Source organism: Saccopteryx bilineata, chromosome 2 (genome assembly GCF_036850765.1).
Source record: "Saccopteryx bilineata isolate mSacBil1 chromosome 2, mSacBil1_pri_phased_curated, whole genome shotgun sequence".
In the NCBI taxonomy this organism is placed as follows: domain Eukaryota; kingdom Metazoa; phylum Chordata; class Mammalia; order Chiroptera; family Emballonuridae; genus Saccopteryx; species Saccopteryx bilineata.
In genome coordinates this window covers 350,898,563-350,920,369 of record NC_089491.1, presented here as the reverse complement: position 1 = coordinate 350,920,369, position 21,807 = coordinate 350,898,563, and the positions used below count along the sequence as shown (strand labels likewise).

General features: G+C 44.7%; 2 protein-coding genes across 8 annotated transcripts in view; one reads left to right on the top strand and one right to left on the bottom strand.

The window, feature by feature from the left end:
* Positions 1 to 890, bottom strand: part of RPS6KB1 (ribosomal protein S6 kinase B1) — a 44,983-nt gene extending 44,093 nt beyond the window's left edge. Inside the window, exon 1 of one of the 5 annotated variants that reach the window (XM_066262726.1) lies at positions 615 to 890. In XM_066262726.1, the coding sequence (XP_066118823.1) occupies positions 615 to 755 (141 nt within the window). In that variant the 5' untranslated portion in view covers positions 756 to 890. Of the gene's footprint in view, positions 1 to 14; positions 122 to 614 lie in introns of those variants that run through there. The other 4 variants (XM_066262723.1, XM_066262725.1, XM_066262721.1 and 1 more) reach the window with 4 other exon arrangements.
* A 12-nt stretch (positions 891 to 902) lies between these two features.
* The window catches only part of TUBD1 (tubulin delta 1), a 32,963-nt gene continuing 12,058 nt past the window's right edge, over positions 903 to 21,807 (top strand). Inside the window, exons 1-6 of one of the 3 annotated variants that reach the window (XM_066262728.1) lie at positions 903 to 1,068; positions 2,075 to 2,290; positions 4,590 to 4,737; positions 6,274 to 6,490; positions 8,678 to 8,909; positions 11,432 to 11,596. In XM_066262728.1, coding sequence (XP_066118825.1) covers positions 1,026 to 1,068; positions 2,075 to 2,290; positions 4,590 to 4,737; positions 6,274 to 6,490; positions 8,678 to 8,909; positions 11,432 to 11,596 — 1,021 coding nt within the window. In that variant the 5' untranslated portion in view covers positions 903 to 1,025. Of the gene's footprint in view, positions 1,069 to 1,201; positions 1,240 to 1,290; positions 1,725 to 2,074; positions 2,291 to 4,589; positions 4,738 to 6,273; positions 6,491 to 8,677; positions 8,910 to 11,431; positions 11,597 to 21,807 lie in introns of those variants that run through there. The other 2 variants (XM_066262729.1, XM_066262727.1) reach the window with 2 other exon arrangements.

Sequence of the window (21,807 nt, the reverse complement as noted above, 5' to 3'; positions counted from 1 at the left end):
GCAAACAAACAAACCCTGGAAGATGCAGCAGAGCCCCCTTGCTCCCGAAATAAAACTCCTGGTGGTTGTAACAGCAGCGGCAGCGCTACTCCCGACAGAAGTTTTCAGCTGTCACTTCTAACAGCTGAGCGCTTCCTAGGAGAGAAGCGACAGGCCGAGAAGAGAGGTGGTTGTGGAAGGTCTGAAGATTTAATACTTGAAATCTTACACTCGAACGGAAACCCTTCCGCACTTCACCTGCACTTACAGGACACTCAGCAAGCGCAATCCCCCTCCCCCCAACACACGCCACCACTCGCGCCCAGCCACACTCAAGTCCAACAGCTGGAGCAATCGACCACGCGCCCTGTCTCGTTCCCTCCAGAGACTGCTCCGGGTCGCACTGGTCTGTGGCTAGGGACGCGACCTGCACCTGCGAACCCCGCAGAGGCCTCACACCTGGGGCCAGGTCCGCCCCACCCGCTCCCCTGTCTCGCGCCGCGTGGCGCTTCAGCTTCTTTTGGAGACTATTCGCGCCCCCTGAGTCTCTGCGCTCTCGGACGCGCGGTGCTTCCAGGGCCCGCGCCACCGCCCCAGCCCTGTCACCTCCGGCCCCCCGGGACCCCGGGCCTCACCCCCTCCTCCAGCTCATCCTCAGAGCCCGCGTCCTCTGGCTGGTCCAGGTCTATGTCAAACACTCCTGCCATGTCCTCAGCTTCCCTGTCTCGGAAGTCCGGCGTTGGGTAAAAGCCGTCCCGCCTCCGTCGTCGCCTCATGGGCCCGGACCCGCCGCAGCCACCGCCGCCGCTGCCGCCATCACCGGCTGCTTGGGCTCAGTGCGTCTGCGCCTAGGCCTTAGACTGGCTTCTCAAGTTCAGCGCTAGAGCATGCGTACAGGGTTCCTGAAGCCGAACTGTGGGCAATGAACATGCGTAAAACTACCGCCAGGAGTCGGGTACTGACAAAAACATGCGCAGAACCCCAGCCGAAGTTGTTCGTGGAAGCTAAATTTTGCGCATTGTCAGCTAAAGCGTTTGATAGTGAACATGCGTACCGCATCTGAAGTTGATAAATTGAAATTGAACATGCGTAAGTAACCTTTCTGAACAGGAATTTAAAAAAAAAAAAACATTCACACAACTCTTCGTTTGTGGAACATGCGCATTCGTTCTCCGTAGCTCTTTGGGTATTGAAAGTGAGCATGCGCATAATGTCCTCTGATGTTGCAAAGGAAAGAAACGGCTGGTGCTGGGGTTGTCAGTGAGTGGGGTTAACGGAGAACTCCTAGGGTTGGTGGGGAAAGGGAGTCTTGGCTTTGTTATTTACTAGCTCAGTGGCCTTGCGAAAGTCACATAACCTTTCAGAGCCTCAGTTTCCTTATCTATAAAATTAGAATAATGATACCTAGTTTGCAGGGTAGTTTGAAAATTGTAAGTACAGAGTACGGTATTTACACTGCTTTTTCCAGAGCTGAATAGGCCTGATGTGAGGTATTTACCCAAAAAAGTCTATTTTAATTGCTAAAAAGTAGTAAAGACTTGCTGTAATATTTCATCTGGTTCAATTTTTCCAAGATTGGCCTTCCTTGCTGTCCCACCTGAGCCAAACACAATCTTTCTACTAGGTATTACTGTAGTTATCACGCGAGGAAGGTGATTGGTGGAGAGAGAAAGTCATTATTTAGGAAGAGAGAAAATTAATGTTAACTAAATGTACAATTGCTGCTTTCTGTGTGCCCTATGGTGGTAAGTGTATATACTACTAATTCCTTCAATCATCATTCATTTTGTTTTGTTTTCTTCTAAATGCATGCACAGGAAAATAGCAAATACAAATCAGAGTTTGGAAACTTTTGAGCTGCTTATGAATGGGTTTGGGTACAGCAAATCCCAAACCCAAAATCATGTAGAGAAAAAGAACAGCTTCCTTCAATGATTGGTTTCTTAGACAACATAGCTAATTCATCAATAACACTATATACATATATGGCATTTTAAAATTGTATATTTTATTGATGTATATTAACACATGTGGAATTTTATTATTTATTGGTAATGTAGTGATTCTCAAAGCCTATATATTTTTTCTATTACAGGTTGCTCTTTTTTTTTAGGAAATAGGCCTAGTTTGTGCCTCAGCATGTCAATAGTAACAATTCAACTTGGTCAGTGTGGCAATCAGATTGGTTTTCAAGTATTTGATGCTTTATTTAGCGATGCACATGGTCCCCAGGGACTCTGCTGTAAAAGAGAGAATGAGGCATATCAAGCATCTTGCAAAGAAAGATTCTTCAGTGAGGAAAAAAATGGAGGTATGTGTGGTCCACAGCCTTCTCCTTTACTCTGACATAACCAGCTGCTTCAAGACCAGGCCATCCACATGGTGTTTGAACTTCATCCCTTTCCATCTTACTAGAGAATGACTTTACATTTGATCCTTTGTCTCTGTGTTAAAATCCTTTGCCTCTATAGTGGCATCTTTCCCCTCAGCACAAGAGCATGCTCAGATCTTCCCAATCTAAAAACAAACAAAACTTATCTCTTGACTATGGTTTTTTTTGTTTTGTTTTTTCTTGTGACAGAGACAGAGAGAGGGACAAATAGGGACAGACAGACAGGAAGGGAGAGAGATGAGAAGCATCAGTTCTTTGTTGTGGCTACTTAGTTGTTTTGATTGCTTTCTCATATGTGCCTTGATGGGGGGGGGGGCTACAGCCCAGCAAGTGACCCCTTGCTCAAGCCAGTGACCATGGGGTCATGTCTATGATCCCACGCTCAAGCCAGCAACCGTGCACTCAAGCTGGTGAGCCCACACTCAAGCTGGTGACCCCAGGGTTTCAAACCTGGCTCCTCTGTGTCCCAGTCAGATGCTCTATCCACTGCGCTACCGCCTGGTCAGGCTCCAATGACTGTTTTCTTAACTTACTTTACTTCTCTACTAGAGTTGATACATTAACTATAAAACTCCCTCCTTGAAACTTCTTACTATCTGAACCTTTCTCCTGTGGTTGCATCTCAGGTTCTCCTCTGTCCTCACTTGTGTAGTCCTCTCTGGGAAATTTCAGTTACTCTCATAATTCACTATATCTTTTCCACAAATGACTCAGATCTCTAGCTAGCCTTGCTTCCAGACAACAGACAGATTAGTGGACATCTCCACCTGCATCACCAGTGTACCTCAAACTCTGCATCTCCATACCCAGGAGCATTCATTATCTTCCCTTTAAAACTGGGGCTCTGACTGCTGACATATGATCAAACATTAAGATCTGCTTGATTTACTTCCTACATATCTCTTGAAACTCTTCTTTCCTTTCCATCTTCAGTGTCATTGCCTTAGTTCTGGCTCTTGTCCTCTCTCACCTAGGCTGTTTCAAGATACACTTTCTGAGTTTTCCTGCCTAGACTCTTGTATCTGTCACATCTGTATTAAAAAAGACATCTGGCCCTGGCCAGTTGGCTCAGTGGTAGAGCGTCGGCCTGGCGTGCAGGAGTCCCGGGTTCAATTCCTGGTGAGGGCACACAGGAGAAGCACCCATCTGCTTCTCCACCCCGCCCCCTCTCCTTCCTCTCTGTCTCTCTCTTCCCCTCCCACAGCCGAGGTTCCATTGGAGCAAAGTTGGCCCAGGCGCTGAGGATGGCTCTGTGGCCTCTGCCTCAGGCGCTAGAATGGCTCTGGTTGCAACAGAGCAACGCCCCAGATGGGCAGAGCATCGCCCCCTGGTGGACGTACCAGGTGGATCCCAGTCGGGCACATGCGGGAGTCTGTCTGACTGCCTCCCCGTTTCCAGCATCCGAAAGGTGCAAAAAAAAAAAGACATCTGACTGTTTCTCGCCTGCTTGAACATTTTCAGTGGTTTCACACTGCCTAAAAAAAAAAAAAAAAAACTTCAAGCTTTTTAGAATGAATACAAGGACTTCCAAGATCTGACCTCTACCTGCTTTCCATCTCCATCCATCACTTCTACTCCTTGCTTAACCATCTTCTGCTTCTGCAATCCTGAACTGCTTGTTGTGCTCACAGTACTTTGTACCTCTGAATATACTACTCTGTTTGTATGGATTTGTCATGGGTCATCACATGATACAATGATTGTTTCATCTCCCCACCTAGTCTTCTAGGGCTGGGTTGCTGTTGTCTTCATCTCCGTGTTCCCAGCAAAGTACCTGGCACGTTGTAAGCCAGATTTGTAGAACTGACCCAGTGATCATTTTAGCTCACAGTGATTCATCCTGCTTAACAGAATGCTAGGCATCACGAACCATCTGCATACACCTGCTACTGCCCACCTTGATTTCTTTCTTTTTATGTTCATCGTATTGATTTTAGAGAGAGAGAGGAAGGGGAAGCGGGGAAGAGAGACAGGAACACCAATATACTCCTCTATGTACCTTGACCAGTAATCGAACTAGCAACCTCTGAGTTCTGGAGCGATGCTTTAATCAGCTGAGTTGTCTTGCCAGGGCCACCTCGATTTCTAAGCAGTATGACAAATCTGTGTATCCTCAAATTTTGGATTTGTAGGGGGCAGGACTTAGAAGTTTATACACTATGTTAATCCAAATAAGACATATGAAATATTATTCTTTTGATTTTTACCCCCTCTCTAGTTTCAGTTGCCCGGGCAGTACTTGTTGACATGGAACCTAAAGTTATTAATCAAACACTATCAAAGGCTGCTCAGTCTGGCCGATGGAATTATAGCCAGCCATCATGCTTCTGTCAAAAACAAGGTTCTGGAAACAACTGGGCATATGGGTAAGAATAATTCATCATAATTTTTCACTTTAGATACAGCTACATAGTCAATTAACAGTTAAAATTTAATGGCTGACATACCAAGCACATTATCTTGAAATTGCTGTGACTTCACCCAACAGAAGCTCTCGTTCTATTTCAGGTATGTCTGTGCTTCAGATCCAGGTAATGATGAAAACACAGATCTCTTACAGTTACAGCAGTGTTTTCTACTTCTTCACTTTCATTCTGCAACTAACTTACTATCGACCTAATAATATCTTTATCTGGCAGGGATTCCAGCTAATAGGGAATACAATGAGGCATTGTGGGGAACAGGCTGCAAGCTGACAGAGTCCTTGCAGTTTAGATTTTGGGGGGACAGAGGTGTGGGGGACTGGCAGTAAGCTGACAGGGTCCTTGCTGCCCATCCCCCCACCTCACTTGCTTGATTAGGTTGCTAGAGGCTATGGGAGGCTGTAAACTGACAAAGATGCCTGCAGTTTAAGGGTTAAGCTGCTAAGAACTAAGCTCTTCCCCATAGCCTCTGATTTTTTGATTAAGCTGGTAAGGGCAATTTACATGCCTTTCCCCACACCTCCATGTTAGCTGTGAGGCTGCTGGTTTTAATTGCCCGGGCACTACTCGTCCCATCCCCCATGTCCCTGGAAGAGACTGGAGGCAGTTTTCTTTTTACCTTTTGTTTTGTGAATTTAAGCTGTTATTAATGGTGGGGGGTTTTCTGCACTTGGGAAAATTCTTGCTTTGCCTCAGAAATGTGACTTTGTATCAGAGATCTCTTTGTTTTGCAAGTGGCTTTGCTCTCTACACTATAAATATAAAGTGGGGGTGCAGGCTCGCTCTTGCAAGCCAACAGCTTGGCAATGAAACCTTCCGATCCCATCCTTTTTCTCTCTGTGTTTATTTTCTTTTTTTTGTTTGGGTTTTTTTTTTGTTTTTTTTCTGAAGCTGGAAACGGGGAGAGACAGACAGACTCCCGCATGCGCCCGACCAGGATCCACCCGGCATCTGTGTTTATTTTCTAATCCTCCATCGTTCCCACTCAAGACCTGCACAATTACGAGTTGCACTGGGTCATGACAAGGCAGTAGTAGTATTTCCTAGGATTCTTTGGAAGATTCCAGTGCCTAGGACTCTATTCAGAAATTCTGACTGAGTTGGTATGGGATGAAGCCCAGATGTTGGGATTTTTCAAAACTTTCCTAGGTGACTGTAGTGAGCACTGCTTTAAGAGCATTGTTAGGAGTATTGAATATTGTATTATACCATAAACTTACAGAACAACCTAATCATTGGAGTCACTAGCTAAAGAATGGCCTATAACAGAATTTTCTATATCTGTTATTCACTCTTCCAGTGGTCCTACCCTACCTGTTAAATATGTTTAACTTACGTGTTTTAAATTTTGTGCCTTTCATGAATTAGTTCACTTTTATAGGTTTAAGAAGCCTTCTCTATAATGTATCTTTCTCTCTGCATTGCTTATCTCTGATTAAATTGTGAGGTGTTTGTGTTTGTTCCTTTTGCATTGCATAGTTACTCTGTTCATGGACCCAGGCATGAAGAATCTATAATGAATCTAATCCAAAAGGAAGTAGAGAAATGTGACTTTTTGAGTGGTTTTTTCATCATAATGAGTATGGCTGGAGGCACAGGATCTGGGCTAGGAGCCTTCATTACTCAAAATCTACAAGATCAGTATTCCAACTCTTTGAAAATGAATCACATTATATGGCCTTATGGAACTGGTGAGGTATGAACACGTTAATTGAAATTTTATTTTATTTTTTTTACAGGGACAGAGAGAGAGTCAGAGAAAGGGATAGATAGGAACAGACAGACAGGAACGGAGAGATGAGAAGCATCAATCATCAGTTTTTTGTTGTGACACCTTAGTTGTTCATTGATTGCTTTCTCATATGTGCCTTGACCACAGACCTTCAGCAGACTGAGTGACCCCTTGCTCGAGCCAATGACCTTGGGTCCAAGCTGGTGAGCTTTTTACTCAAGCCAGATGAGCCCACGCTCAAGCTGGCGACCTCGGGGTCTCGAACCTGGGTCCTCCACATCCCAGTCCGACGCTCTATCCACTGCGCCACCACCTGGTCAAGCGAAATTTTTTTTTTTTGCATTTTTCTGAAGTTGGAAACGGGGAGGCAGTCAGACAGACTCCTGCATGAGCCGGAACGGGATCCACCCGGCATGCCCACCAGGGGGCGATGCTCTGCCCATTCGGGGCATCGCTCTGCCGCAATCAGAGCCATTCTAGCGCCTGAGGCAGAGGCCACAGAGCCAACCTCAGCGCCTGGGCAAACTTTTGCTCCAGTGGAGCCTTGGCTGCGGGAGGGGAAGAGAGAGACAAAGAGGAAGGAGAGGGGGCAGGGTGGAGAAGCAGATGGGCGCTTCTCCTGTGTGCCCTGGCCAGGAATCAAACCCGGGACTCCTGCACGCCAGGCCGACGCTCTGCCACTGAGCTAACCGGCCAGGGCCTCAAGCGAAATTTTTATATTTTATATTCTTTGCAGTTGAAATACATGTAGGTAAAAGATTGATCTGACCCTTTCTTTGGAAATATTGTTACTGCATCATGAATGATTATACAATATGGCACTTACATGAACAATTAATTAAACTTAGCTCAAAGTTTTCAAAACAAATGATGTGTTCTTGTTTTTAAAAATTTCAAAGAACACAATTGTGCATTTTTTTGCAGGAACCCATTCCTGGGTTAGTCCCTCCTGCTACAGTATACTTTATAAAGCAGGGAACTTGAGAAATTATATATAAAATGAGGTGAGATAAGTCACTATAGGAAATGATATAGGAAGAAAGTGTTATAATAATGCTCACCATTTATTGAACCCTTACTGTATACAAGGCACTGTTCTAGGTGCTTTACATGCATTCTGTCATCAACTTTTAAAACTCTAGGAGACTGGTAGAATAATAATAATTATTAAAGTCAGTGAGAGGAGGGGAAGCAGAAAGACAGACTCTCACATGTACCCTGACTGGGATCCACCTGGCAAGCCCACTACAGGGCAATGCTCTGACCATCAGGGGCCTTGCTCCGTTGCTCAGTAACCAGGCTCTTCCTAGTGCCTGAAGCAGAGGCTATGGAACCATTCTCAGTGCCCAAGGCCAACTTGCTCCAAGTTGAGCCATGGCTGCAGGAGGGGAAGGGGGTGAGAGAGAGAGAGAGAGAGAGAGAGAAGCAAGAGGGGGAGGGGTAGAGAAGCAGATGGGTACATCTCCTGTGTGCCTTCTTGACCGGGAATTGAGCCTGGGACATCCACACACTGGGCTGACGCTCTACTACTGACCCAACTGGCCAGAGGCAGCTGGTATAATTATTATCCCCATTTTACAAATGAGGAAACTGAGGCATAGAAAGATTAAATAACTGGTCCAAGATCATGTAGGCAGAGAGTGACAGAGCCAGGATTTGATCCAAGAGGGTGTCCTTAGAATCCACCCTCTTTTTTTTTTTTTTTTTTCTTTTTCTTTCTGAAGCTGGAAATGGGGAGAGACAGTCAGACTCCCGCATGCGCCCGACTGGGATCCACCCGGCACGCCCACCAGGGGCGACGCTCTGCCCACCAGGGGGCGATGCTCTGCCCCTCCGGGGCGTCGCTCTGCCACGAACAGAGCCACTCTAGCGCCTGGGGCAGAGTCCAAGGAGCCATCCCCAGCGCCTGGGCCATCTTTGCTCCAATGGAGCCTCGCTGCGGGAGGGGAAGAGAGAGACAGAGAGGAAGGAGGGGAGGGGGTGGAGAAGCAAATGGGCGCTTCTCCTATGTGCCCTGGCCGGGAATCGAACCCGGGTCCCCTGCATGCCAGGCCGACGCTCTACCGCTGAGCCAACCGGCCAGGGCCTGAATCCACCCTCTTAACCACTATTCTTTCCTGCCTTTCTTATTTCTGATCTTTTTCTCTTTAGGTTATTGTTCAGAATTACAACTCCATTTTGACTCTTTCTCACTTGTACGGGTCGTCAGATGCCCTCCTTGTTCATGAGAATGATGCTGTTCATAAGATCTGTGCAAAATTGATGAATATCAAGCAAATCTCCTTTAGCGACATAAACCAAGTCCTTGCCCATCAGCTGGGAAGTGTGTTCCAGCCTACTTATTCTGAGGAAGGTTCATTTCACTACAGAAGAAATCCATTAGGTATTTGCCCTCTTGTATGTTATGGGTAGGAAAGTCTTAACGTTCTAAAAGCCTCAAAGTTACTCTTTTCATGGCTCCTCTTCTCTGCCTCAAGATATGCTTGTTCTCCCTCATCTCAAAAGCCTTCCTAAAAAGCTGCTTGGCACTCTGCACTGTCTTACTGAAATGTTTGGGGAAGTTACTAAAATCTCAAAAGAGTGGCAGATACTTACTGACTCTCTTCTTCAGGATCCTCTCTCTCTCTTTTCATACTTTGAGATATAATTCACATACCATACACTTCACCCATTTAAAGTGTACAAGTCCATTTTTTTTTTAGCATATAAAGAAACCCACCATTTTTTATTCAGTTTATTTGGCAAACAGTGCCTTATCAATTTAAATTATCTAGATTCAAATGACTCTGAAATCTATACCCCTCTCAGTCCTAATCTCTTTCCCAAATAGTTACCTCTCCCATTTTCTTTTTTTTTTTTTTTTTGTATTTTTCTGAAGCTGGAAACGGGGAGAGACAGTCAGACAGACTCCCGCATGCGCCCGCCCGGAATCCACCCGGCACGCCCACCAGGGGGCGACGCTCTACCCACCAGGGGGCGATGCTCTGCCCCTCTGGGGCATCGCTTTGTTGCGACCAGAGCCACTCTAGCGCCTGAGGCAGAGGCCAAGGAGCCATCCCCAGCGCCTGGGCCATCTTTGCTCCAGTGGAGCCTCAGCTGCGGGAGGGGAAGAGAGAGACAGAGAGGAAGGAGAGGGGGAGGGGTGGAGAAGCAGATGGGCACTTCTCCTGTGTGCCCTGGCCAGGAATCGAACCCGGGACTTCTGCACACCAGGCCAATGCTCTACCACTGAGCCAAACGGCCAGGGCCACCTCTCCCATTTTCTTGATTGCCTTCTGCTTTTTCAAATTTAACATGTTCTGAATAGGTTCTTTATTTTTTCCCTGTCTTCTCTCTCCTACCACCTTCTCCCCAATTTCTATCACCTGATTTTTCCCACTGTCCTCATATCTCATCAGTGTGCTCAGACCTGTAGGTGCTGCCTCTGTCATCTGGCTACACTCTTCCCCTACTTTTCCACCTCTCTGACATTGGTTCAGGGGGTCAGTATCTCTCAACTGATATTACATATGAATACAAGGCAAACTAGCCTCTTTCTATTCTTTTATTTTTTGAGATAAACACAGAAGCTTACCTCAATAAGGACATTCCTGTCTTAAGGTGGTCCTAATGCTGCTTTCCTTCTGACCCTAATCCCCATCCTTTTCCTGAAATTGCTTTCTATAAGTCACAAACATATCCACATTGCCACATTCAGTGGCTACTTCACTGTCCTCATTTCTGTCAGCCTCTCAGTAGAACTTGACATGGCTGACCCCTTGTCTTTCAAGTTTCATTTTTGTCTTTTGTGATAGCCCCCTCCTGGTTTTTCTCCCATCTCCATGACTACTCATTGTATTCCCTTTTTTTCTCTCCTTTTTCCAAGCTCTAAATGCTAGTTTTGGACCCTCTTCCTGGTTCCATGGCTTTAAACACCATTCGTATCCTCCAACCTGCCACTTATCTCCAACTCTGATCAATTCCCTAAGCTCCAGATTTCTACATCCAGTAGCCTTCCTGACATCTATCTCTACACATGTCATGGACATTCCAAACATACTGTATCTAAAACAAGTCTCTTAGCTTTCCCCCAAGGAGCCTGTTTCTTCCTCTGTCCCTCAGTTGCTCAACTTTTAAAACTCAGGTCCACTAAAGACCTCAGATACCCACATGTTTCTGCTCAGGGATTTGAGGAGACATCACCTTCTCAACAGAGCAATTGGTGATGGTGAATTCTGAGCGGTCCTAGTCTGTGGGGTGACTTTCTTTTTGAGGGGCTGTTTTCTGTATTTGTGCCAGAGAATGTGAGGCACGGGGCTGATCCAAGACTGGATTTTTCACCAGAAAGATTTGACAAAGAAACAGAGGGGCAAGGAGCTGCGTGAGGAGGGACGTGAAGAAAGGGGAAATCTGATGGATGAGAAGGCGAGACCTCTGTCAATTAGCCACTTTCCAGCTGCTGTAACAAAAACGCCATAGGCTGGGTGACATGTAAACTACAGAAATCTGTTTCTCACAGTTCTGAATGTCATTTAACTGGATGAAATCAATCAGGAATCTAGGAAAATTTCTAAAGGAATATTTAGTGAATACAGAATGATTATAAAAGCATATTAAGTCTCATTCTTACTTTGTTTTCCTGGGGTATAACTAAATATTTTTTTCATACTTCCAGTTACTTGGCTTCTAAACTCTTGTTTCCTTTTTGGCAAAGTGTTATTTATCGTTCATGCTAAAATTGGTGCCAAAATGAAGCAGATACATAGCCTATATAATAGACTGTCTCCAAAATTTTATTCACATTTTAAAATTTAAGCAATTTTAGCCTTGGAGGAGAAAAGACCATCAAATCATGGTTGCATTTAGACCAGTGGGAACAATGTGGAGTTAAATTTTTTGTTTAAATGTGGTTTTTTTTCTTTGCAGGAGACTTAATGGAGAATTTAGTTCCTCATCCTGAATTCAAGATGCTGGGTATTCGTAACATTCCTCAAATGTCTGAGAACTCACTGGCATACAGCACGTTTACTTGGGCTGGCCTTCTCAAGCATTTGAGACAGATGCTCATTTCTAATGCAAAAATGGAAGAAGGTAAAAGGTATTTAAAAATATGTAGCCCACAAGCTGGGAAGAATGCCTGTCCTGGAGTTCTCAATATAAACTGGCTTGGGCCAGTTCAAATAATGGTCCCTTCTTCTGGCCAGGGAGGCGCCTGCAAAAACTCACCAGGACATCCCAGCAGGGCTTCTTAATCAGTTCACAGTGTCATTTCCCCAAAAAGTTTCAGATAAGTGTCACATTTATTTTATTTACATTTTATTTTTTATCAAAGTAATATATGAAGAGTTTTTTAAAAATCAAGCAGTCAAGTCTGACCAGGCGTGGCACAGAGGATAGAGTATCGGCCTGGGATGCTGAGGACCCAGGTTAGAAACCCTAAGGTTGCTGGCTTGAGTGCGGGCTTATCTGACTTGAGCAAGGGATGCCAGCTTGAGTGTGGGATCATAGACATGACCCCATGGTCGTTGGCTTGAGCAAGGGGTCATTGGCTTACCAGGAGTCCCCTGGTCAAGGCACATATGAGAAAACAGTCAGCCTGACCAGGCGGTGGCACAGTGGATAGAGCATCATACTAGGATGCAGAGGACCCAGGTTCAAATCCCCAAGGTCACTGACTTGAATGCAGGCTCATCTGGCTTGAACACGGGCTCACCAGCTTGAGCCCAAAAGTCACTGGCTTGAGCAAGGGGTCCCTTGCTCTGCTGGAGCCTCTCGGTCAAGGCACATATGAGAAAGCAATCAATGAACAACTAAGGTGTCACAACGAAGAGTTGATGTTTCTCATCTCCCTTCCTGCCTATCTATTCCTGTCTCTCTGTCCCTGTCTCTCTCACTAAACAACAAAAAAAAGAAACAGTTAACAACTAAAGTGCAGCAACTACCAGTTGAAGCTTCTCATCTCCCTTCCTGTCTGTCTCTCTCGCTAAACAACAACAAAAAATCAAGTAGTCGCCTGACCTGTGGTGGCGCAGTGGATAAGGCGTCAACCTGGAAACACTGAGGTTGCCAGTTCAAAACCCTGGCTTGCAGAGGACCCGGGTTCGATTTCCGGCCAGGGCACATGGGAGAAGCGCCCATTTGCTTCTCCACCCCTCCGCCGCACTTTCCTCTCTGTCTCTCTCTTCCCCTCCCGCAGCCAAGGCTCCATTGGAGCAAAGATGGCCCGGGCGCTGGGGATGGCTCTGTGGCCTCTGCCCCAGGCGCTAGAGTGGCTCTGGTCGCAACATGGCAACGCCCAGGATGGGCAGAGCATCGCCCCGTGGTGGGCAGAGCGTCGCCCCTGGTGGGCGTGCCGGGTGGATCCCGGTCGGGGGATCCTGTCTGACTGTCTCTCCCTGTTTCCAGCTTCAGAAAAAAAAAAAACAAAAAAAAAAAACCCTGGCTTGCCTGGTCAAGGCACATATGGGAGTTGATGCTTCCTGCTCCTCCCCCTTCTCTCTCTCTTTCTCTTTCTCTCCCCCCTCTAAAATGAATAAATAAATAAATAAAAATTATAAAAAAAAAATCAAGTAGTCAAAACTCACTTAAGCGAATACCTAAACCCATTTTGGTTTTTACAGATTTATATTATAAATAAAGTGTTATAGATTTTTATGTTTATATAGATTGCATTGTATGTATATCTCAATTTTTAAAAAAGCCTGCATGAATTTATGAGGAAAAGAGCAGTCCCTTGTCCTATGCTTCCCCACGACCCAGCTGATGCCCTACTTTCAATGTTTTTAGCTGCTGCTTCTGGAATTTGCACCCATATTTCTAAATATCTTGCTTATGTTATTTATTTTTCAGGGGTTTTTTTGGTTTGTTTCTTGTTTGTTTTTGAGAGAGACAGGAACATCTGCTTCTGTACGTGCCGTGACCAGGGAATTGAACCAGCAATCTTCGCATCCCAGGCCAGTGCTCCAACCAAGCAAGCTATCCGGCCAAAGGCTTTATTTACTGATAGAGACAGAGAGAGGAAGGGAGGGTGGCGGAAAGGAGGCATTCATTTGTTGCCTCCCCCAGGTGCCCTGACCAGAGATCAAACCTACAAACGTACAACTTTGTCGTTTCAGAACGATGGTCTTAACTCCTGGCTAACCGGCCAGGGCCTTTCTGTGATCAGATATTATCAGTTGCCTTCCTGATGTGAAAGTTGAGGATGGAACCTTCTCATACCCCCTATACACACACACACACACACACACACACACACACACACACACACACACTTTGAGGTTAGATCAGTTTTCAGTGTTTAACTTACTTTTTTTTTTTCTTTTCCAAGTGAGACAAGGGGAGATAGACAGACTCCTGCATACTCCCACCTGGGATCTACCCAGCAACCCCTGTCTAGGATCAATGCTCTGCCCATCTGGGGCATGCTCACAAAAGACCTATTTTTAGTACCTGAGGTAGAGGCTCCACGGAGCCGTCCTCAGCACCCGGGGCCAACATGCTCAAACTAGTTGAGCCATGGCTGCTGGAGGAGAAGGGGTGAGAGGAGGGGAAGGGGAGGGATAAAGGAGCAGATGATGATCACTTCTCCTGTGTGCCCTGAGAATCAAACCCGAGACATCTCACTCTACCAGTGAGCCAACTAGTCAGGCTTTAAATTACTTTTGTTACACAAATATTATTCACAGTTGAGTTGTACTCTACACACAGATTACTTTTTTTTTTAGTGAGAGACAGACAGACAAGGACAGACAGACTGGAAGGGAGAGAGATGAGAAGCATCAATTCTTCTTAATTGTCCATTGATTACTTTCTCATATGTGCCTTGACTGGGGGGCTCCAGCAGAGTGAGTGACCCCTTGCTCAAGCCAGCGACCTTGGGCTTCAAGCCAGAGATCATGGATCATGTCTATGATCCCACGCTCAAGCTTCCAACCCCGTGCTCAAGCTGGTGAGCCTGTGCTCAAGCCGGATGAGCCCACACTCAAGCCAGCAACCTTGGGGTTTCAAACCTGTGTCCTCAGCATCCCAGTCCAACACTCCAGCCACTGTGCCACTGCCTGCTCAGGCCACAGATTACATTTTATTTCATATACAGTTATATTTATTTGGTCAATAGTCTATGCGCCTATCACTAATTTATCCCTAAACTTTTCCATAAAAATGAATCCCTTCTCAATGTGTTCAGACCCACCAAGTAATTAATATTTTCATGTTTAAATTATTGATTAGTTGTTTTAAGAGAGAGAGAGAGAGAGAAACATCAGTTTGGTGTTTCACTTATATTTGTATCCATTGGTGGTTTCTTTTATGTGCCCTGACCAGATCCAACCTGAACAGGGACGATGCTCTAACCAACTGAGCTACCCAGACAGGGCTCTAATACTTTACTCACCTACTTGGTGATGTTCCTCTGGGAGACCTTCAGCATCCTGCTCTAGTCTGCTCTGACTGCTCTCCTGCCTTGATGAGCAACCATTGGCATCTCTGCCCCATCCTGTCTGTATTCTATCTCCTGTTTCCTAGGTTTTATAGCTTCCTGTTTCCTGGTTTATTTCTTCATATTGACAAACCACTCCTTCCAGGAGCTTCTTAAAAAAGAGTACAGGGAAGATAGTTTAAATGCTGTACTGTTCTCTCGGCTCTTTAGTGTGTCTGTTTTCTCAGTTCCTCCGGTAGGGCCTCCAAGATCCTCAGAGGTCTGTTCTCATGATTCCTTGGAGCTGGTTCTGGTCTCAGTTTTCGGCTTGTCTTCACAGTCTTGACCATGCGGGGCCCACCATCATGATTGTCTCTTTGGAGGAGATTTTGATGTTTCAATTTGCCACAGCCTCTACCACTCTCTATTATATATTACCTGTCCTGCTTCACCCAAGTACCTGTGCTGCCTGGCCCTTGCAGGTTGTGAATTTTGCAAATGCTGGAGTTGGTCATAGATTTCTAGGTGGATTGATATGGGGACTCAAGTGGGTTACTTTATATGGTTACTGTTCTCAGTGTGCCATCATTTTATAGGGCCAGTTTACCGGTTCCCAAAGGAAGTGCCCTTGCCACTGCACTGATAATCCAGACCCCCAATCCTAGACACAGAATTCCCAGTGATGTCACTGTCACATGGAAGAGGGTCTTTTTACATTATTGAACTAGACAGACGATTGTCATCATGAAGACCTCACTGTGGAGCCAGACTTTCTGGGTTTGAATCCAGAGTCTGTCACTCACTTGTAAGATCTTGGGCAGATTACTTAACCACTCTGTACCTCATCTGTGAAATAGGATTGTTAGAAGAATTAATTGAGTAATAAATGTATAGTGCTGAGATTTGTATCTGACACATAGTATGTGTTCATTCTATTTATGTGACTTTACTCTGATTTCTTGAACATTCTAGAATAGAATTTTGGCTTTGCCTTTGTATGTAACCAAAAGGCTTATTAAAGTGACTTCCCCCAGACTGAAAAAAGAAAAAAAAAATAAGGCTGCAAATATCATTAATCTTTCACCAGGTACAGAATTCAAGGTCGGGAATCATTTTTACTCATTTGACAGCATTGCTCTATTATCTTCCAGCTTCCAGCATTAGTGTTAAGAAGTCCCTCATCAGTTCTATTCCTAATCCTTTTTGTTCTCTCTTAAATCTTTTAGGGGATTCTCTGTTTTTAGCATTCTGGATTTCTTAGCGTGGACTTTTGGGTTTTTTCTTTTGAAAAACTTTTTGAAAAAGATTTTATTTATTCATTTTAGAGAGGAGAGAGAGAGAGAGAGAGAGAGAGAGAGAGAGAGAGAGAGAGAGAGAGAGAGAAAGAGAAGGGGGGAGGAGCAGGAAACCCCAACTCCCTATGTGCCTTGACCAGGCAAGCCCAGGGTTTCAAACCAGTGACCTCACTCAGTGTTCTAGGTCAGTGCTTTATCCACTGTGCCACCACAGGTCAGGCTGGACCTTTGGTTTATCTCAGTGGAACATAAGGACTTTTTAAATCTATTTTGTTTACTGCTCTATCTTTAGAGCCTGAAACAGTGGCCTAGCATGTACTGTCCCTAAGGCCAGAACCTCAGTGGCTTAGCCTCTCCTAAGCACAAACCTTCTAGGATGGTGCACTCCCCCTTCTCTAGGGAGTGGGAAGTGTCTGGGGCTCTCTCTGCTTTGCATAGATTTTTAACTAATCTTCCTGTTTCTTCTTCTTTTAGAAATGCCTGTCCTGTTTCCAGGACCTCCACTGTGGGCAGAAGTTTCAGCTTTCCCTGGTTGCTATATTAGTAACTGCTAGTTCATTTTCTTTCCAGCTTCCAAAATTTTGCTGCCATTATCTCCTCTGCTATACTCTTTCTTCTTGCTTATGCCTTTAAAACAAAAAACAAAAAACCTGATGTCTTGTTAGTAAGATTTGGGGAGAATCTGGCAGTAAACTGTTATGTTCAGTCTGTCATATTTAACTGGAAATCACTACTGTATATTATTTTTGTGGCATATATTTTACCACCAATCATAATAAGTTAGGATTCAATACTATAAAAGTGGATTTCTTCTACATTTACCTGTAATACCTCACAGATTTTAGATTATCCTGGAGGTAAGTGGGTAGTTCACATCTGAAAGTAATGATTCCCAAATTTTTTGGCCACAGTACATACCTGTTTTTCTAGCAATACTTGTTAACATCTCAGGGAACACAGTGTTCCTAAGGGTAGTGTCAGGTGTGCTGTGCTGAACTCTTAGGTTAATAAACCACAATTTGCTTAGTCATTTCCTGTGAAGGACTTTAGGTGTTAACATTTTTATTACGGTTATAAAAAAACTTTGAACATATAAATGTGTATGTAAATATATATATATGTATAAGTATATATATGTCACTGACCAAGTTGAGTACAGCTTTAAAACTCTTTATAAGTTCTCAGACTGTTCTATATAAAGATTGACCCCATTATCATTGCCATCAGCACTACATCTGTTTCCACATGTCCTAGCAGCAGCAGGTATGAATGATCCAAGAGGGCGCCAAGCAGAAGTTACAATGTCTTGAATGACTTAGCTTTGTAAGTCAGACACCATCATGTCTGCACTGTCCTTTCTTTTGGTTATTTTTTTTTTTTTTGTATTTTTCTGAAATTGGAAATGGGGAGGCAGTCAGACAGACTCCCGCATGCGCCTGACCGGGACCCACCCGGCATGCCCATCAGGGGGGCAATGCTCTGCCTATCTGAGGTGTTGCTCTGTTTCAACCAGAGCCATTCTAGCGCCTGAGGGCAGAGTCCACAGAGCCATCCTCAGCGCCCGGGCCAACTTTGCTCCAATGGAGCCTTGGCTGCAGGAGGGGAAGAGAGAGACAGAGAGGAAGGAGAGGGGGAGGGGTGGAAAAGCAGATGGGCGCTTCTCCTGTGTGCCCTGGCCGGGAATCAAACGAGGTACTCCTGTATGCCAAGCTGACGGTCTACCACTGAGCCAACCAGCCAGGGCCCTTTCTTTTGGTTATTAAGGTTAGCCCTATCCCATGTGAGAGGGGACCACATAAGGGCATGAATTCCGGGAGGCAAGGATCAGGAGGGCATCATCTTGGAGCAGGCCACCACTCTTTGCCCTCTGTCCCATAATGAGTCATGTGCTCCCATATGTAGAATATATTGAACTCCTCCCTTGGCCCCCAAAAGCTATAGCCCATTAGCGCATCAACCTAAAGTCCAGAATCTTGTCATCTAAAAGCAATTCTGGGTCTGCATTTATACTCCTCAGGTGAGATTTCTTGAGTATAGTTCCTTGACTATGGTTCCTCCCCAGACCCCCAACAGCCTGGCAGAACAGGCACAGGATACTGTAGGAGCTCCCTTTCAAAACTGGTAAATGCAAGGCACACAGTACTCACTGGTCGAGTACAGTGATTTTCAATTAGTACGCTGCAAGAATTTTTTTTTAAGATTTTTATTTATTGATTTTATAGAGGGGGGCGGGGACGAGAAGTAGTTGCTTCACTCTAGCTGTTCATTGGTTGTTTGTCTTATGCACCTTGACCAGGAAGCCCAGGGTGTCAAACTGGCAACCTCAGCGTTCTAGGTCAGGGCTCTATTCACTGCACCAGCACAGGCCAGGCAACAAGAATTTTTAAAACATCCAGTGCCTGACTGACTCTTTTCCCTTAGATTGTCAAATAAAAAACTAACAGCCAAGACAATAGCTGTCTGGTATGAATGAATCAAAATTATAATTTTTTTTTTTTTTTAGATTGGCAACAAATATATTTTTTGTGTGCTGCAGAATTTTAGTAATTAGTTTATGTGTGCCATGAGATGAGAAAGGTTGAAAATCATTGGTCCATAACAATTCATCAGGGCACATGCTGGCAATTGAGAAATTGGCAGTTTCTCATTTAAAATGTAAGGCATGGGGCCCTGACTGGTTGGCTCAGTGGTAGAGCGCTGGCTCAGCATGTGGAAGTCCTGGGTTCAATTCCCAGCCAGGGCACACAGGAGAGGTGCCCATCTGCTTCTCTACCCCTCCCCCTCTTCTTTCTCTCTATCTCTTTCTTCCCCTCCTGCAGCCAAGCCTCCATTGGAGCAAAATTGGCCTGGCTTCTGGGGATGGCTCCATGGCCTCCGCCTCAGGTGCTAGAAAGGCTCTGGTTGCAATGGAGCAGTGCCCCAGATGGCCGAGCACCAACCCCTGGTGGGCATGCCGGGTGGATCCCAGTTGGGCACATGTGTGAGTCTGTCTCTCTGCCTCCCTGCTTCTCACTTTGGAAAAATACAAAAAATAAATAAAAGTAAGGCCTGGGAATAATTTTCCACTGCTTTTGGCTTGGCCATCTGAACCAAGATAAGTTATAATTTTACTTGTTTATTTTTGTTTTATTTAAAACAATTTATTTTTAAACTTGATTTTATTAGTGGATTTATTTTTGCCAGTTTGAATTAATTTATGCATGTGAGAACTAAAGAGAGTTTTGAGAGTATATAAACAGACTTAAAAAAATAAAACTGAATCACATAATATATTTTTGTTTTTGTGGGTTTTTTCGTTAGAGAGAGAGAGAGGGACAGACAGGAAGGGAGAGAGATGAGAAGCATCCATTTTTCATTGTGGCATCTTAGTTGTTCACTGACTGTTTTCTCATATGTGCCTTGACAGGGCAGGGCACTACAGCAGAGTGAATTACCCATTGCTCAAGCCAGCGACCTTTGGGCTCAAGCCAGGAACCATGGGGTCATGCCTATGATCCCACACTCAAGCCAGCAACCCTGCGCTCAAGCTGGTGAGCCCATGCTCAAGCCTGATGAGCCCACACTCAAGCCGGCAACCTTGAGGTTTCAAACCTGGGTCCTCCAGATCCCAGTCTGATGCTCTATCCGCTGCACCCCCTCCTGGTCAGGCATAATATGTATGTTTTGTTCTATAACTTTTTTCAGCATAACAGTATTTTGTGGTCTCCTTTCAAATGCATTACAGTTAGATATACGTTCTCTCTTTAATAGTTACAAAGTTTTCTACTACATGTATACACTAATTTGTTATATGCACATAGATTAAAAAGTCAAGTAATTTGCCCTGGCCAGATAGCTTGGTTGATTAGATCATCTGGATATGCAGAGTTTGCTGGTTCCATCCCAGGTCAGGCCACATACAGAAACAGATTGTTCTATATGTCTTTCTCTCTCTAAAACAAATAAATATATATATTTTTAAATGTCAAGTAATTCTGCAAAGCTGCTTGTTAAAACTATCAGTCTATAACCTTCTATTTTCTCCTTCCCAGAGGCAACCATTTTTCAAAATTCTTTGGCTGGTTCTTTTACTATTTTTATCTACTCATTGCCATTTGTTGGTTTTCATTTAGGTATAACCTATTTACTTACCACCATGGAGGTTAGGATTTAGCTTTTTTTCCCATACTGGCACATCAGCCCAACAGACACCCTTCTGTCTCATCATCCATCCAATATAGTAGTGTCATCACAAGGTTAAAACAATATTCAGCTTTACGCAATCCAGACCAAGTAAATGCTAGTCACAGCTGAGCCACATAGTATCCTATGATTACCTTTCCTTTCCTGTATAATTTTTAAATTTTTCTTCAGTTAATAATGCCTTGTTTTCTTGTTGCTTGGTTTTTCTAGGTACCATCAATTTACTAAACCCAAAATGTTTTTTTACTTGTCTAAATTTTTTCTTGATGTATTCAAGTAGTCTATCTGTTTCACCTTCTTCTTTTTTTTTTTTAATTTTTATTTATTTATTTATTTTTAACAGAGACAGAGAGTGAGTCAGAGAGGGATAGACAGGGACAGACAGGAACGTAGAGAGATGAGAAGCATCAATCATCAGTTTTTCGTTGTGACACCTTAGTTGTTCATTGATTGCTTTCTCATATGTGCCTTGACCGCGGGCCTTCAGCAGACCGAGTAACCCCTTGCTGGAGCCAGTGACTTTGGGTCCAAGCTGGTGGGCTTTTGCTCAAACCAGATGAGTCCGCGCTCAAGCTGGCGACCTCGGGGTCTCGAACGTGGGTCTTCCGCATCCCAGTCCAACGCTCTATCCACTGCGCCACTGCCTGGTCAGGCTGTTTTACCTTCTTGAAGAAATCTCTTTAAGCCTTCTGACCTGCTTCAATTTGGATTATTGTTCACAACAGCCAGGGTGAACAAGACAGCCTAGATGTTCTCTTTGCTTGTCTTCTCTGTTGGTTGCTCAGAGGTTTTAGACAAAGCTCCAGTGATCTGGGGGAAAGAGAAGGGAGCGGTCATGGTTTTCGCTTGATCTCTCTAGTTTCAGTAGGTATCTTGCCCTTAATTCTGCCAGCACTCTCCAGACCAAAGATCCTCCATCATATCTTCTCCAGAAAATCTTTAGTTTTCTGCTAGGGTAGGGAAGAGGCAGTCATCATGATCAACAGACATGCTCAGCAACATTCCTTAGGCAGAAATCACTTATATTTACATGAATTCTCTTAAAGAATGCTGTATCACTGATGTTCTGGAGGCACAGAAGATAATAATGTGTGAAAACATAGGCATCATTAATGCTGAGTCAAAAAGTGATAAAGTCACTGAACGTGAGCCTTACCAGGTGGTGGCACAGTCGATAGAGCATTGGACTGGGACACAGAGGACCCAGGTTTGAAACCCTGAGGTCGCTGGCTTGAGTGCAGGCTTACCAGTTTGAGCACGGGGTCTCTGGCTTGAGTGTGGGATCATTGACATGACCCCATGGTCGCTGGCTTTAGCCCAAAGGTTGCTCGCTTAAAGCCCAAGGTTGCTGGCTTGAGCCCAAGGTCGCTGGCTTGAGCAAGGGGTCACTTGTTCTGCTGTATCCCCTC